Source organism: Podarcis bocagei (assembly GCF_964188305.1).
Source record: "Podarcis bocagei genome assembly, chromosome: 9".
NCBI lineage: Eukaryota > Metazoa > Chordata > Lepidosauria > Squamata > Lacertidae > Podarcis > Podarcis bocagei.
Window position 1 is genome coordinate 80261650 of NC_138134.1, and position 17098 is coordinate 80278747.

At 46.3% G+C, this 17098-nt stretch overlaps 1 protein-coding gene and 1 long non-coding RNA gene across 4 annotated transcripts in view; one reads left to right on the forward strand and one right to left on the reverse strand.

The window, feature by feature from the left end:
* SFXN5 (sideroflexin 5) overlaps positions 1-17098 on the reverse strand; it is a 124329-nt gene that overhangs the window by 48511 nt on the left and 58720 nt on the right. For all 3 annotated transcript variants that reach the window (XR_014011379.1, XM_081207319.1, XM_081207318.1), the window contains 2 exons: positions 5457-5482; positions 1756-1809 (listed from right to left, as the gene is read on the reverse strand). Coding sequence is in view for 2 of the 3 variants with exons in the window: in XM_081207319.1 (XP_081063445.1) it covers positions 1756-1809; positions 5457-5482 (80 nt within the window). In the remaining variant the exon portion in view is untranslated. The remainder of the gene's footprint in view (positions 1-1755; positions 1810-5456; positions 5483-17098) is intronic.
* Positions 1820-5297, forward strand: LOC308594387. The gene is made up of 3 exons (XR_014011417.1): positions 1820-2403; positions 2679-2913; positions 5198-5297. It is a non-coding gene; the product is annotated as an uncharacterized lncRNA (long non-coding RNA).

Sequence of the window (17098 nt, forward strand, 5' to 3'; positions counted from 1 at the left end):
AGAGGAAAAGGTCTTAAGACTTTCCCCACCTGACCAGGCACTGCCCACACACTCCCAAGCACATCTCCACCACCATGAAGACTAGGAACTTGCTGGTTGAAAGGAAAGGGAAGATCACCAGGACACTCGATCCAGTGCAAGGAAACACAGCGCTTCATGCTTACTACCTGCTATCCACAGGTGTCTGGAATGCAGACCTGCTTGGGCCCTTTGAGGGTGTTGGGAGACAGACAGGCAGGTGTGCTAAGAAAGATCTTTTGCATTGAAAATCCAATGTTTTTTTATTTCTCCCAAGGAACAACCTCCAGAGTTCCCAAGGCACCCCAAGAGATTTCCTGCCCCCATCAAGAGGCTCACCCTTCCTTCGTGATCCTCACATCTTTAGGCAGAAATGTAATTTATGCTGAGGGCTCTCCCATCTTGCATGCCATAACTATACAGAAATCTGGCACTAAGGGCAGGATCCGTGCTAAAAGGCCCAGACCATTCACGAGAGCAAACACCAGGGGAAGGCAGGGAATAACCTTTGAGCAGCCTTGGTCAGCCTCCCTGCTCTTTTGGACTCGGGTTCTCTGCACTGCAGGCATGGGTCCATTTTGGCTGCATCAAAGGGGCTGACCTTTCCCTGGAGAGCGACCCATGGCTTCCTTCCTGTGTACTATGCAGCTCACCCCCTGGGCAACCGTTCTGTAGCTGGTGCCCCTAGAAATCGTTCAGAATTCAAAATGTTCCAGTTATAACTGCTGCTAAGATTATAATAGCTAAAGAGTTTGTTCCACTGCCGATTCCCTGCCCCAAGCAGGGCTTGCTCTCAGAGATGAACAGCAGAGAAAGCAAGCCCTGGAGGCAGAAGGAACAGGCGCCAAACTGAAAGGCACCAGACAGAGGTTGTGTTAGCAGAGGAACAAACAGGAGCCACAGAATCACAGAACTGTACAGCTGGAAGGGAACCCAGGGGTCCTCTAGTCCACCCCTGCAATGCAGGAATCTCAGCCAAAGCATCTCTGACAAATGAACACCCAGCCTCTGCTTAAAAGCCTCCAAGGAAGAAGAGTCCACCCCCTTTGAAGTCAGCCATTCTGTGGTCAAGTGGCTCTCACCATGAGAAAATTCTTCCTAATGTTTCGTCGGAATCTCCTTTCTTGGAACTTGAAGCCATGGGTTCGAGTGCTACCCTTCGGAGCAGGAGAAAGCAAGTTTGCTCCCTCTTCAAGGGGACAGCCCTTGAGATATTTGAAGACGGCCGTCATATCTCCTCTGGGTCTCCTCTTTTCCAGGCTAAACATACCCAACTCAACTGTACAGAATCATAGACTTGTAGGGCTCCCTAGCCTTCCTTTGCAGCTGCAGGCTGTGCTGCCCCACAACCGACCTCACGTGTGAGAGCAGGTGAGCAATGCTTCTGAATACCAGTCGCTAGAAGCAGCCAGGAGGGGAAGATGCCCTTGGGTCCTGCTTGTGGGTTTCCTTTAATGGGCATCTTGTGGGCACTGTGAGAACAGGAGGCTGGACGAGACGGGCCATTGGTCTGATCCAGCAGGGCTCTCCTTATTTTCTCCCTGAAAGAGAGCCCACTGCCGAAGGGGCTGTTCCCCCATCACCCCACACAGAAGACGACGGCCTCCCTCCAGCCTCCCCATCCCACAAGCCAAAAGGAAGCTCAAAGCCGGGATTCTGCTTGTGTTTTCGGCTGCGGCAAAGAACAGAAGCGAGGCTTTTCGAGCACAGGGATGACAGGCAGCAAGTCGTCATTACCTGCCAGAAGACGGTGGATGCCAGCGTCTGATTTGGCAGCAGGAGACCGACAACCTGCGAGAGAGAGAGAAGGGGGAGATTTCAGGGGAGACGGTGGGTGGGGTTGGGATTTGGGGAGGGATGGGACTGCCTCTCCCAACAGCAACTGACAACGCCCTGCCTGCCCTTCTCCAAGGACAGCCAAGAAGCTCCACCATGAAGCATGAAGCCATAGAAAGCCATAGAAAGCCAAGCGTGCATTGAATCTCTGTGTGGGGCAGGGGGACCCGGAAGGAGTCTGAGGGAAGCCAGGAAAGGCTGTAGAGGAGTAAGAGGGTTCTGCTGCCGGCAGGTGGGGGCTGTGAGGATGGTGAGGGGAGAGCGACTGAGAGTGGGTGGCCTGCAAGAGGTGCATGGGGTGCAAGTGCTCTCCCTATGGGAAGAAGTCTGCCAAGGAACACACAACTCTATTTCTACTTACTGGCTGGGGTGGCGCGAGAGAGGCTGGAGACCAAAACAAACTGGGAAGTTCCCGACCCCCCCAGGACTCCAGAAATGGCTGCACCAGTATGTTATGTATGTTAATTCCTTTGCAGATGCAGACATGTTTGCTCATTAAGTTCCTGTTCTCACCTGCCCTGGAGATCAAGATGGGCCACAAACATTAAGGTGATACACACAGCCCCACAGAAGTCAGACTGAAAATACAGACATAGATCTGGGGGGGGGAGCCTAAGAGCCCTGGCCACTCCAAGCCAGGCGTGGTCCTAAGGGAGAGGAGCCTGTCTCCCACCCTTTTCTACCTGGCAGGTATTCAACAGGTGGGGCTTTTCCACGTCGCTGCCTCTGTGTGTGGCTGGTCAGAGTGCCAGATCCCTGCCGCCGTGCATGTGTGTAACCTTCCTCAACCGCAAGGTGATTATATCAAACCGGTTCCCCAACAGGTCTATCAGATCCAGGGCAAAGAGCTCTGGCTCCCGAACGAGATGAGGACACAGCCAGGTCCTCTTCCCAGGCTGTTCCCAGACCCGCCTTCAGATGGCCCGGCCTGACTGACCGCCAGTCTCCTTCCTCCCTACCAGGATCTGCTTGATGCACCTTCCTGACCTCCCTCTGTTTGCTGGGCAAGTGAGAAGAGACACAGCAGACAAGTCTAACACGATGCAGCAGAGAAAAGGGGTAAGACTAGAACTCAGGGCTATCCAGTGAAGAGCCAGGAGAGATCCCAATGGAAGAAGTGCTTCACACAGCGGCTGATTGTTCAACTATGGAATACATCACAAGAGCATGAGAGAAGAACCCTGCTGGATCCAGCCAACCAGTCCAGCATCCTCTTCTCACAGAAGCCAACCAGCTGCCCATTGTGCGAAACCTCCAAGCCCAGGAGCCCTCTCCCCTCTTGAGGTTTCCAGCACTTGCCTCTGGCCCGTGTCCTTCCTTTGGGGCGTCTACTGACCACTGTGAGGAGGCTGGACAGATGGGTCCCCCGTGGCCTGATCCGGCTGCGTGGTTCTCCTTGGGTTCTTCTGGCCCCAGGCCCCACACTCCAGGCACAAGGAGCCACCAGTTCTCTTGGCTTACAAACGAAGCCCTCTGGAGGGCGGCAAATGCTCGCCCCTGGTTTAGCACCCCCTGAAGTGGAGGCAATGGAGACCCACACCGCCATGGGGAGAGGGAAGGGGGTTCCCAGTTCCACTCCCTCCATCGCCACCCGCTTCTTCCCAGTATGCTCAGTTTGAGACTCAGACTGCGAGAGCAGACGGCCAATTATGTCACTACATTTCACAGATCAATTGGCATAAATGTTAAAATTAAAATGTAACATTTGAACATCGGTTTCCCCCCCCCCTTTCCTTTTCTGCTTTATGACAAGAGGTTCCAGTTTATCATTTGCAGCTCACAAAACTGAGCTCTGCTGACAGCTCTCAGCATCTCTGACAGGTCTGGATTCGGGCCGATTTTGGTGTCAACCTGATCGCTATCTCAAAATTTGTGTTTAACTTTTTGCAAAGTTAATTACAGATTACCACCCAAATGTTAAACGTAAATAAGGACACCTTTCCCCTCTCTGTGCTGGGAGCCATGCCAGCCCCTCCCTCAAGATCTATCATTACAGAAAGGGCCATATGTCTCCGGCAATGTGGCCCAGAATGCATCCATGGGAGGAATTCAAGCCTGAGAATAACTGAGGGGGAGCTGAGGAAGAACAGAGCAGAAGGGCAGCGCAGCCAGGAGGCTCTCTGCCGGGAGCGAAGGCGAGGCAGCGGATTTCAGGTGGCATTAAGGGTGGCATAGATGACTGAGCCGTAAGAGACGTTCCTGCAAGGGACCTCCGGGGAAAAGGATGCTTTAAACTGTGGCTGTCAATCCCACGCCAGGCAGGGACGGCCGCCAACCCAGAAGGCTTTATAAGAGGACTGGGCAAATTCACGGAGGAGGAGAGCGCTATGGGTGGCTCCTAGGCAGGATGGCTATGCGCTGCCCTTCACAGTCAGAGGCAGCAAGGCTTCTGAATGCAGGGGCTGCTGGAAAACACAGGAGGGCAGAGTGTGACTCCAGTTCTGCTCAGGTTCTGCTCCCTGGTTTCTCGCAGGCATTGGGTTGGCCGCTGTGAGAACAGGATGCCGGACAAGGTGAGTCTGATCCAGGGGTCAGCAGGGGGCCGGTCCACTGTCCCTCAGACCCTATGGGGGGCCGGACTATATTTTGAACAAAAAAAATGAATGAATTCCTATGCTCCACATATAACCCAGAGATGCATTTTAAATACAGGGGTACCTCTGGATGTGAATGGGATCCATTCCGGAGCCCTGCGCGGGTTGCGATTCGCCGCTTCTGTGCATGCGCGTGATGTCATTTTGAGCGTCTGGGCATGCGGCGAAACCCGGAAGTAACCCGTTCCATTACTTCTGGGTCGCCGCAGAGCGCAACCTGAAAACGCTCAACCTGAAGCAACTTTAACCCAAGGTATGACTGTAAAAGGGCACATTCTACACATGTAAAAACACGCTGATTCCCAGACCATCCGCAGGCCGGATTTGGAGGCAACTGGGCTGGATCCGGCCTTAGTTTGCCTAGCCATGGTCTGATCCAATAGGCTCTTCTTTATATTCTTAAGGGAACAAGACCAATCCGTCTTAGGACACTGGGGAAACCCCTCCTCACACCTCTGTTAGATGCTCCCTATTTACTTCACCATAAGAAATTATTCTCAGGCATTCAGGCTGGGTCTCAGGCCAGAAGGGCTTCTCATTAAGAAGAAATATTTCTGGATCAGACTGACCCTCTTCCATCCCTAAGACAAAAGGCGCACCCTGATGTCCAGAAATGGCATCCACTTCTGAACCTCAAATTCTGCCATCCAGACCCCACATTTTGCCCCACTTGCATCACCCCATTGACTTCAGCCAAGGGGGAAATGTCCCTTGTATTGTACTTCTAACAGCTTTATTCCTTCATTCAGAGCTTCAGGCAGATGGCGAAGCCTTTGCTGGGTGGCGAGAGGAACGAAAGCAGAGCGTGGCAGAGAGAAAGGAAGTGGATTCTTGCCAGGCTGAAGCCAAGGTGGGCCATTCCGTCTCCTCCCCCCCCCCCCCGTGCCAGCAGAGGAGCATCATGTTGAGTGTCCCATGGAAAGGCTGCCCCTCCAAGGCCAACAGGGTACTTTGCACCAAACACGAAAGCCAAGCACCGTTGGAGCAAGAAGATGCAAAAATACTCACAATAGGTGTCCCAAAAGGAATGTAACCTACAGGAAGAAGGGGGGGGGGGACATATTTTAGTATATACAGAGAGAGACTCCATCACCCCAAAATAGGTTTATAGTCTAGTGCAAGTGATACCTCAGATGCAGAGCAGAGGAAAGAGACAAAAGACCTCACCCTTCCCCAGACCCAGTGCCGGGTTTACATATAAGCTCAACAAGGTATAGCTTTGGGCCCCACTCTCTTGGGGGCCACCAAAAAATTTAAGGGGAAAAAACTGGATGTACATTTCCAAAATAAAGATAAAAAACAAATGAAATAAAACCTACATACAGCGACAGTGTTTTGTGTTGTGTAGGCTCCTATGATGTAAGTCATGGGCCTCTGCATGCTAGCCTGCTCCCTAAAATATCACTGGTAAAGAGGTAAGAGACCCCTGACCATTAGGTCCAGTCGTGGCCGACTCTGGGGTTGCAGCGCTCATCTCGCTTTACTGGCCGAGGGAGCCGGCGTACAGCTTCCGGGTCATGTGGCCAGCATGACTAAGCCGCTTCTGGCGAACCAGAGCAGCGCACGGAAACGCCGTTTACCTTCCTGCCGGAGCGGGACCTATTTATCTACTTGCACTTTGACATGCTTTCGAACTGCTGGGTTGGCAGGAATCACTGGTTCGCTTCTTTCTATATATAGGGTACCGACATTCTGCATGGACTGGTAGCATGGCAACATGTGCAAATGGCTTGAGATACCTCTTAGGTCTGTAAATGACTATATACCATATATACAACACAAAAAAACAGCGACAATTTGTTGTTGTCAAAAGGCAGCTGGACATATAAAGGGTCCCATTACCTTCAGTAGCTGAGGGCCTCATCAAACCTCAATCCTGTCCAGAACTGTGTCTGTGTTTTTCCTGTGTCTCAGGTGACATTAGGATTCTGCCCACCATCCTTTGCTACTGAACTCTGACATTATTATTATTATTATTATTATTATTATTATTATTATTATTACCACTACTACTACAGACCCTCCAAGAGTTTTTATTTTCCAGGGACATCCCTGATTTAGAGCAGCCGTCCCGGTTTATGATTTGATCCCGGAATGTCCCGCTTTTCCTTAGGACGTCCCTGTTTCCATGGGAGAAATGTTGGGGGGCATGGAGTTATGCAACCCCCGAGCCATCTGAAAGCAGCCCTGTATGTTGGAAGCTGCCCAGAGTGGCTGGGGCAACCCCGTAAGATGTGTGGGGTATAAATAGGAAAATTATCATTATGGAATGGGATGTCCCTATTTTCACTGGAGAAATGTTGGAGGGGATGCTACTGCTACTATTATTTGTACGCCACTCTTCCCCTGCAGATCTCAGGGTGATTCACAACATAAAATGGCAAAATAAAAATCTTAAAATACGTAAGGTACTCAGGCTAGAGGCAATGATACCACAGGTGAGGTAGCAGGGCAGCAGTTGAAGAAGGAGCAAAAAGGGTTTTCTTGTGTGTGTGTGTGTGTGTGTGTGTTTCTTTGTGGCTGATTAGCTGTTCTCCCTGTGCAAAGGTCAGAGGGGGAAGGGTTTCTGTTGAGGAAGGTGATTAGCTGTGGGAGGAGCTTATCAGAGGTAGCAGGGCAGCGGCGCGCGCAGTTTGATCCATCTTTTAGATTTAGGGGCGCTAGTCTCAAACGTTTGTTGGGGGAGACCTAGGTTTTTTGTGGGGGGAGTTATTTGTCCTGTCTTCACGCTTTTTATGATGGAGGACCGCTGTAGCCACCCCAACGACGTTCTCAATATGGAGGGGGAGGGAACAGCTGCAGTCGCCTGCGGTTCCTGCGCAATGTTTGCCATCTTGCCAAAGGTTGCAGGCAGCTTTACCTGCAGCAATTGCATGTCGATTGCCCTCTTAAAAGACAAAGTCCAGCAACTGGAGGAACGTGTAGCTACGCACCAAAGAATTAGAGATCTGGAACTCTTCTTGGAAGCAACAGAGCACACCAAGGAGGAGACAGGGGACTCCCCTGAGAAGGAGGCTAGTTCATCAACACAGGAGCCAGATATATGGAGAAACGTGACTCAAAGAAGTAGGAGGCCCAGGGTTCGTTCTGATTGTTTAGAAATACACAATCGCTTTGAGGTCCTCTCCCCTAGCATGGAAGACGAAGAGCAGACTCCATCTGAGGATCTCTCCCTCATTTCAGTCGATCAGGTATATGAAGACGAGCAGCAAAGTCAGTCCTCAGGGAATGTGCAGGCGAACTTGGAACGGACAGCTCACGGAAGAACCCCGACCAAACCTAAGAGGAGGCGTGTAGTGGTGATAGGGGATTCCCTACTGAGGGGAACAGAAGCAGTGATCTGTGGGCCTGACAAGATGTCTCGGGAAGTGTGCTGTCTCCCCGGGGCTAAGATCCAAGATGTAACTGAACGACTGCAAGGAATCATAAAACCCACTGACAAATACCCCTTCCTCTTGGTTCATGTGGGAACCAATGACACTGCAAGCAATAGCCTCCAGAAGATCAAAGGAGACTACGAGGCTCTGGGCAGGAAATTGAAGCAATTAAATGCACAAATTGTCATCTCATCTGTCCTCCCAGTTGAACGACGTGGCCCAGGGAGAGAGGGAAAAATAGTGGAAGTGAACAGCTGGCTTCGCAAATGGTGTAAACAGGAACGGTTTGGATTCTTAGATCACGGACTGCAGTTTCTTGAAGATGGACTTCTGGCAAGCGATGGGCTGCACCTCACAACGGTTGGGAGAAATGTTTTTGCCAAAAATCTCAGAAACCTCATCAGGAGGGCTTTAAACTGACTAATGTGGGGGAGGGAGACAGTGCTCCTGAAGGTAGGAGTCTATCAATTGATGAAGATGATCATCCAAATGTCATAGACCAAATGGAGCAAACAGCACGCAGACCTAGTGGTGGGAGGAAAAAATCCTTAAATAAGAGACATGGGGGAATGATTAATGGACTTCAATGTCTGTACACTAATGTGCAAAGCATGGGAAATAAACAAGATGAGCTTGAGCTCTTGGTACAGCAAACTAAATATGACATAATAGGCATCACTGAAACCTGGTGGGATAAGTCCCACGATTGGAATGTAATAATGGGGGGATACAATCTATTTCGGAGAAACAGACCAGACAAGAAAGGAGGAGGAGTGGCGTTATATGTCAGGGATGTGTATACCTGTGAAGAGATCCAAGATTTAGAACCTCAAAGCCAAAGTGAGAGCATTTGGGTCAAAATTAAGGAAGAGAAGAATAACAGAGACCTCATTGTGGGAGTTTACTATAGATCCCCAAGCCAAACGGAGGACATAGATGATGCCTTCCTGGAACAGATGGCCAAGCATGCAAAAGGAAGGGAGATAGTAGTAATGGGGGACTTCAATTACCCGGATATTTGTTGGATGTCAAACTCAGCCAAGAGCATAAGGTCAAACAGATTCCTCACTGGCCTTGCAGACAACTTCATTGTCCAGAAAGTGGGAGAAGCAACAAGAGGAACAGCCATTTTAGATCTGGTCCTAACCAATGTTGATGACCTGGTTAGTGGGGTAGAAGTGGAAGGATCATTAGGCGCGAGTGATCATGCTCTTCTGAAGTTTACTATACAGCGGAAAGGAGCAGCCAAGTATACTAGGACTCAATTTCTTGACTTTAAGAAAGCCGACTTCATAAAACTTAGGGAAGTGCTGGGTGAGATCCCATGGACAGTAATACTAAAAGGAAAGGGAGTTCATGATGGCTGGGAGTTTGTTAAGAGGGAGATAGTAAAAGCACAACGTCAGGCAATACCAATGAGACGGAAACATGGAAGGTGCCTAAAGAAGCCAGGGTGGCTATCTAAAGAACTTTTAACTGAGTTAAGATTAAAAAAGGATGTGTACAAAAAATGGAAAAGGGGGGAAACCACCAAAGAGGAATTCAAACAAATAGCCAGCACGTGTAGACACAAAGTCAGAAAAGCTAAAGCACAGAATGAACTCAGGCTTGCTAGAGAGGTTAAAAGCAACAAAAAAGGCGACTTCCGGTCGGTGCCAGCGCTTAATGGCGGTCCTCCCTCCGAGCTCCGGAGAAGGACTGCTCCGCAAGTTCGGGTCTTACCCGCTACGGCGAGCGGGGGACCCTTAAAATCTCAGGCGCGGAAGCCTGAGAGCAAGGAGATTCGGTGGGCACCTTTGCGCCCCCCGGTACTGTGAAAGAGCCTTTTTAAAGGCTCCGGAGCGGCATCGGGAGTGAGCGCGGTGCTGAGAGTCGCTACCCAGCCTGCGGAGTGAAGCCGCGTCGCCATAAGCGGAGAGCACCGATTTCTTCCTGAAAAGAAAATCTGGACTGAATTCCCGTGAGTAAGAGCAGAAAAAGAATTGGGACCCTTTAAAATTTGAAAAACTGGCTGAAAGCGGGGAGGTTAAAATCAAGGAAGTCTGCCTCCCCCCGACTGCATGAAAGCGAAAGCAACGGAATTTTAAGCTGCATCCGTTAAAACTTTGATCTTATTTAACTAAACCTGACATTTGGACCTTAGATCTCCCCTCTAGCTAGCAGGGCAGAGGGGAGGTGAAAGAGACTTTGGTAACTGCATGATTTATTTAAAAGAAAAATCCTCCACTGCCTCAGTTATTTAAGAGCACGAAACGGTCTGCCTTATAGGACAATAGGACACTGAACTGACTTTTTCCTGTAAAAGTTACACTGCGACACAAAGTTTCTGTATTGTTTGGCCACAGTATATCAGAGTAATACGAAACAGTATCTACTGGGAAACTGTGGCAATTTGCAGCTACAAGCCTCCAGCTATACTTGCTTTAATTGTGTTAATTTCTCTACATCTTTGGATATTCCCTTTGTCTCTGTATTTGGACATTTTATTTTTGGCCATTTTGACTTGCTCCCCCTAGAGGGTAAAGTAAAGGTTGGTACGGCCTAAGACAGTGGAATTTTCCAGCGGGGAACAGCTCCCGTGGGAAACGACCTTGACATGAGTGGCTCACAAGAAGAGATAGTCACAAGAGCCAAGACCAAGCAACAACAACAACAACAGCTGCAGCAGCAACAGACAAAGAAAAGAGGTTCAATCTCAGGCGTAACTGCCGGACTTGCAGGAACAACAGGACAAGAAAAAGGGACAGCTGTTTCTATGGAAGCCGTGACAGAAGCCCTGCTCAAGATAAATCAATCTCTGGAGTCTCTGACAAAACAGACTTCAGAAAATACACAAAAATTAACAGAAATATCAGTAAGGCTAAACCAGAATACAGAATCTATAAATAAATTGGTAGAGGAAAATTCTACCACACGTAAAATTGCCGAAGAAGCGAAAGCCATTGCTGGAGAGACACAAGGGAATTTAGAGCCGATTGCTAAGAAGGTTCATGAGCATGACGCAACTTTGGCCCTGTGGGAATTACAGAGAAAAGAGAGAAATTTGAAATTGAGATTGATTCCAGAGAATGAAAGAGACAACCTTGCGGAATACCTGACACGGGAGTTTGTTGACTGCTGGGACCTGGAGGAAGACGAATTTAAAATTACAACAGCTTTTAGACTGGGCAAAAAGCAGGACAGAAAGACCCCGAGAGACTGCCTGATTACATTTAGATCAAAGGAGGAAAGAGACAAAATATTAGGACTACACTTTGAAAAGGCCCTGCAAATTGGAAACTCAGCTGTACAGATCTTCAAAGACATCCCAAAATATATCTTGGACTTAAGAAACTTCTACAAGGATTTAGTTCTTCTGTTAAAGAAAAACTCCATCCGCTTCAGGTGGGAATTCCCACAAGGACTGTCTTTTGATTACAACGGAAAGAAGGTGAAAATAAAGACAATTCAAGACAAAGACAAATTTTTGGGAAGAAATCAGGAGGACCTGCAGAAGGGGACTGTGGACCCAATTGCAGAACAGAGGAGAGAATTAGACATTCTGAATTTTTCGCTTGGACAAAAACTACCACCATCAGAAGAAGAGCAACAACTTGGAGCTGTTGGAGGAGTGTCAGAAAAATAACAAGATGGCTCTGCAATTCCTTAGCTGGAATTGTAATGGGCTCAATGGGCCTTTGAAGAGAAGACAAGTATTTCATATTTTGAACAGAGAACAACTGGACTTGATATGTCTACAAGAAACTCATATAACTAGAGCCCACAGGAGATTACTTATAAATAAAAGATTAGGACAAGAATTTATTTCATCAGATAAAGTTAAAAAAAGAGGAGTTGTGATATATGTGAAAGAGAAATGGGCCCCAAAAATGATGTTTAAAGATGAGCAAGGGAGATATCTGGCAGTGGAGATACAAGTACAAGGAGAAAAACTTTTAGTTGTCGGAATCTATGCACCAAATGAAGGTAAATCTGACTTCTTCAAGAGACTTCATGAAACCCTGACGGACTATTTGGATTACAATATGATAATCATGGGAGACATGAATGGTGTGGTCTCCACTAACATGGACAAGGCACAAAGACTAACAGTTACCAAGGAAGGGAGACTTCCTAGGACCTTTTTTGAAATGACGGAAAACATGGACTTGATAGATATATGGAGAACAAGGAACCCTCTGGAGAGAGAGGGAACCTTTTTCTCCCAAGCAATGATGACCTGGACCAGAATCGACCAAATTTGGATTACTAGTGGCATGGCTCCAAAGATTAAGAAGGTAGAAATCTGCCCAAAAACTTGCTCCGACCATAACGCCGTGAGGATGGAGATGAAACTTACAACAACTGGTCAATTTAGATGGAGAATGAATGACACCCTCTTTCGAGACAAGGAGATCCTTATGAAGGCCCAAAAAACTTTAAAAGACTAGACTTCCGGTCGGTGCCAGCGCTTAATGGCGGTCCTAGCTCCGAGCTCCGGAGAAGGACTGCTTCGCAAGTTCGGGTCTTACCCGCTACGGCAAGCGGGGGGCCCCTAAAATCCCAGGCGCTGAAGCCTGAGAACAAGGAGACTCGGTGGGCACCTTTGCGCCCCCCGGTACCGTGAAAGAGCCTTTTTAAAGGCTACGGATCGACATCGGGAGTGAGCGCGGTGCTGAGAGTCGCTACCCAGCCTGCGAAGTGAAGCCGCGTCGCCATAAGCGGAGAGCGCCGATTCCTTCCTGAAAAGAAATTCGGACTGATTCCCCGTGAGTAAGAACTGAAAAATAACCGGGACTCTTTCATTTTTAAAAATTGGGCTAAAAACGGGGGAGATTTAAACAAAGGAAGTCTGCCTCCCCCCGACTGCATGAAAGCGAAAGCAACGGAACTTTAAACCTGCATCCGTTTAAATCTGTCCTTTGATCAGCTAAACCGGACATTTAAACCTTTGATCTCCCCTCTAGCAAGCAGGGCAGAGGGGAGGCGAATCTGACCATTAACTGCATGACTTATTTGGAGGAAAAAAACATCTGCTGTCTCATCTGTTTGAATGTACGAAACGGTCTGCCTTCTTAGTACACTGAACTGACTTTTCCCTGTGAAGTGATACTTTGATACAAAGTTTCTACACTGCCTGACTATTGTATATCACAAGAAGAAACAGCATAAATTGGGCAACTGTGGCAATTTGAAGTTATAAGTATTTAGTAACATTGGCTTGGACTGTGTTAATTTCCCTTTTTCTCACTTTTTGGACTGTCTCCTTTGTTTTGGTACTTGGAAATTTTGCTCTATGGCCATTTTGATTTGCTCCCTCTAGAGGATAAAGTAAAGTTCGGCACGGCTTAAGGCAGTGGAATTTTCCAAGGGAGAACAAATCCCGTGGGAATTGACCTTGACATGAGTGGCCCACAAGAAGAGATAGTCACAAGAGCCAAGATCAAGCAACAACAGCAACAACAACAGCTGCAGCTGCAACAGGCAAAGAAAAGAGGTTCAATCTCAGGCGTAACAGCCGGATCAGCAGGAACAACAGGTCAAGACAAAGGAGCAGCCGTCTCTATGGAAGCTGTGACAGAGGCCTTGCTCAAGATAAACCAAACCCTGGAGTCTTTGACAAAACAGACTTCAGAGAACACACAAAAATTAACAGAAATATCAGCAAGATTAAATCAGAATACAGAATCTATAAATAGATTGGTAGAGGAGAACGCCACCACGCGCCAAATTGCCGAGGAGGCCAAAGCCACTGCCGGAGAGACACAGGAGAAGCTAGAGCCCCTTGCCAAGAAGGTCTATGAGCATGATGTAACATTGGCCTTGTGGGAGTTACAGAGGAAAGAGAGAAATTTAAAATTAAGACTGATTCCGGAGAACGAAAGAGACAGCCTTGTGGAATACTTGACACGGGAGTTTCTGGATTGTTGGGACCTTGAGGAAGACGAATTTAAAATCACGACTGCCTTCAGATTGGGTAAAAAGCAAGATAGAAAGACACCGAGAGACTGTTTGATTACACTCAGATCCAAGGAAGAAAGAGACAAAATATTAGGATTACACTTCGAAAAGGCCCTGCAAATCGGAAATTCAGCTGTACAGATCTTTAAAGACATCCCAAAATACATTTTGGACTTAAGAAACTTTTACAAGGACTTGGTTCTCTTGTTAAAGAAGAACACTATTCGCTTTAGGTGGGAGTTCCCACAAGGACTGTCATTTGACTACAAGGCAAAGAAAGTGAAAATAAAGACAATTCAAGACAAAGACAAATTTTTGGCAAGATACCAGGAGGATTTACAGAAGGGGACTGTGGACGTACTTGCAGAACAGAGGAGAGCATTGGACATCTTGAATCTCTTGCCTGGACAAAAATCATTACCATCAGAAGAAGAGCAACAACTTGGAGCTGTTGGAGGAGTCTTAAGAAAATAACAAGATGGCTCTGCAATTCCTTAGTTGGAATTGTAATGGGCTCAATGGGCCTTTGAAGAGAAGACAAGTATTTCATATATTGAATAAAGAACAATTGGACTTGATATGCTTACAAGAAACTCACATAACCAGAGCCCATAGGAGATTACTTTCAAATAAAAGGCTAGGACAAGAATTTATTTCATCAGATAAAGTTAAGAAGAGAGGAGTTGTAATATATGTGAAGGAGAAATGGGCTCCAAAAATGATATTCAAAGATGAACAAGGGCGATATCTGGCTGTGGAGATACAAGTACATGGAGAAAAATTCTTAGTTGTTGGAATTTATGCACCAAATGAAGGCAAATCTGACTTCTTTAAGAGACTTCATGAAACCTTGACGGACTATTTGGATTACAATATGATAATCATGGGAGACATGAATGGCGTGGTCTCCACTAATATGGACAAGGCACAAAGACTAACAGTCACTAAAGAAGGGAGACTCCCTAAGACTTTTTTCGAAATGACAGAAAATATGGACTTGATAGACATTTGGAGAACAAGGAACCCTCTGGAGAGAGAGGGAACCTTTTTCTCCCAAGCAATGATGACCTGGACCAGAATTGACCAAATCTGGGTTACTAGTGGACTGGCTCCAAAGATTAAGAAAGTGGAAATCTGCCCAAAAACTTGCTCCGACCATAACGCCGTGAAGATGGAGATGAAACCCACAATAACTGGTCAATTTAGATGGAGAATGAATGACACCCTCTTTCGAGATAAGGAGATTCTCACGAAGGCCCAAAAGACCCTAAAAGACTATTTTGAAATAAATTTGAGGACCGACGTGGAGAAAAGAGTGATCTGGGATGCAAGTAAAGCGGTTATGAGAGGATTTTTGATTCAACAAAATTCAATAAAGAGGAAAAAACAAAATGAGAAAAAAGAGAAGATCTTGGAAATGATAAAGGAAGGAGAGAGGAAATTAAGAACAAAACCAAAGTCTCAGGACATTTTAAGAGAGATCAAGTTATATCAAACCCAATATATGGAATTGATGAACCAAGAGATTGAATGGAAGATAAAGCAAATGAGGCAAAAAACTTTTGAATCAGCAAATAAATGTGGTAAACTTTTGGCATGGCAATTGAAGAAAAGGCAGAAACTAAATACAGTTACAAGTCTAGAGGTGGATGGAAAGAACATATCTAAACCTAATGAAATTAGAAATTGCTTTTTAAGTTATTTCAAAAAACTCTATACTCAAGGCCCGCAAAATGAAGAAGATATAGACAAATTCCTTGGAAGATATGGATTACAAAACATCTCTCAGCAAAGTAAGATGGACTTGAACCAGAGAATCTCAGAACAAGAGATAGAGGCTGCCATTCAGAATATGCAACTGGGCAAATCTCCGGGACCAGATGGATTGACTTCTAGATACTACAAATCGCTGAAGGAATGGTTGATTCAACCATTAAGAGAAGTTTGTAATGAGATCCTTGAAGGAAAAAGGGCACCTGAATCGTGGAAAGAGGCATACATTTCACTTATACCAAAGTCAGAGACTGAAAAGACCCAACTCAAGAACTACCGCCCAATATCATTGCTCAACGTGGATTACAAAATTTTTGCAGACGTTTTGGCAAAAAGACTCAAAAGAGTTTTGATGGAGATGATTCATAAGGACCAAGCAGGCTTTCTCCCTAAAAGACACCTGGCGGACAATGTAAGGAATGTTATAGACATTCTGGAAAAGCTAGAGGTGAATATAAATACTAAAGCAGTATTGATATTTGTGGACGCGGAGAAAGCCTTTGACAATATTTCTTGGAGTTTTATGAAGAAGAATCTGCATAGGATGGGGGTAGGTCGGGGTTTTGAGAATGGTATGGCTGCAATATACTCTGAACAAAAGGCCAAACTGATTGTAAATAATGTGGTGACTGAGGAGCTTAAGATAGAAAAAGGAACACGACAGGGGTGCCCGATTTCCCCATTACTCTTTATTACAGTTCTGGAGGTCTTGCTGAATATGATAAGAAATGACCAGCAGGTTAAAGGTGTGCAGGTCGGAGCTAAACATTACAAGTTAAGAGCGTTCGCAGATGACTTAGTATTGACTTTGCAAGAGCCAAACACTAGTACGAAAAAGGTATTAGAAATAATACAACAGTTTGGCCAGGTAGCTGGATTTAAGTTGAACAAGCTAAAAACCAAAGTTTTAGGGAAAAACCTAACAGATATGGAAAAGGAGAAATTTCAAGAGGAAACAGGTTTGACTGTGGTCAAAAAGGTCAAATATCTAGGGGTTTATCTAACATCCAAGAATCAGAATTTGTATAAGGACAACTATGAGAAATGTTGGTCAGAAATTAAAAAAGACTTAGAAATATGGTCAAATTTGAAACTGTCAATGTTAGGCCGAATTGCAGTAATTAAAATGAATGTATTGCCTAGAATGCTATTTTTGTTTCAGACCTTGCAGATTATTGACAAGATGGAATGTTTTAAGAGGTGGCACAAAGATATTTCGAAATTTGTCTGGCAGGGCAAAAAGCCCCGAATTAAATTTAAAATACTGACAGATGCTAAAGAAAGAGGGGGTTTTGCCCTGCCGGACCTAAAATTGTATTATGAGGCAGCAGCTTTTTGCTGGCTCAAAGAATGGATGCTCCTCGAGAATACAGACATCTTGGATCTGGAAGGTTTCAATAACGCTTTTGGTTGGCATGCATATCTTTGGTATGATAAAGTTAACAGTGCCTTCAAAAATCACATTGTCAGAAAAGCATTGTTTAATGTTTGGATAAGATATAAAGATCTATTGGAAAATAAAACCCCTAGATGGGTGTCACCAGTGGAGGCTAATGCTGT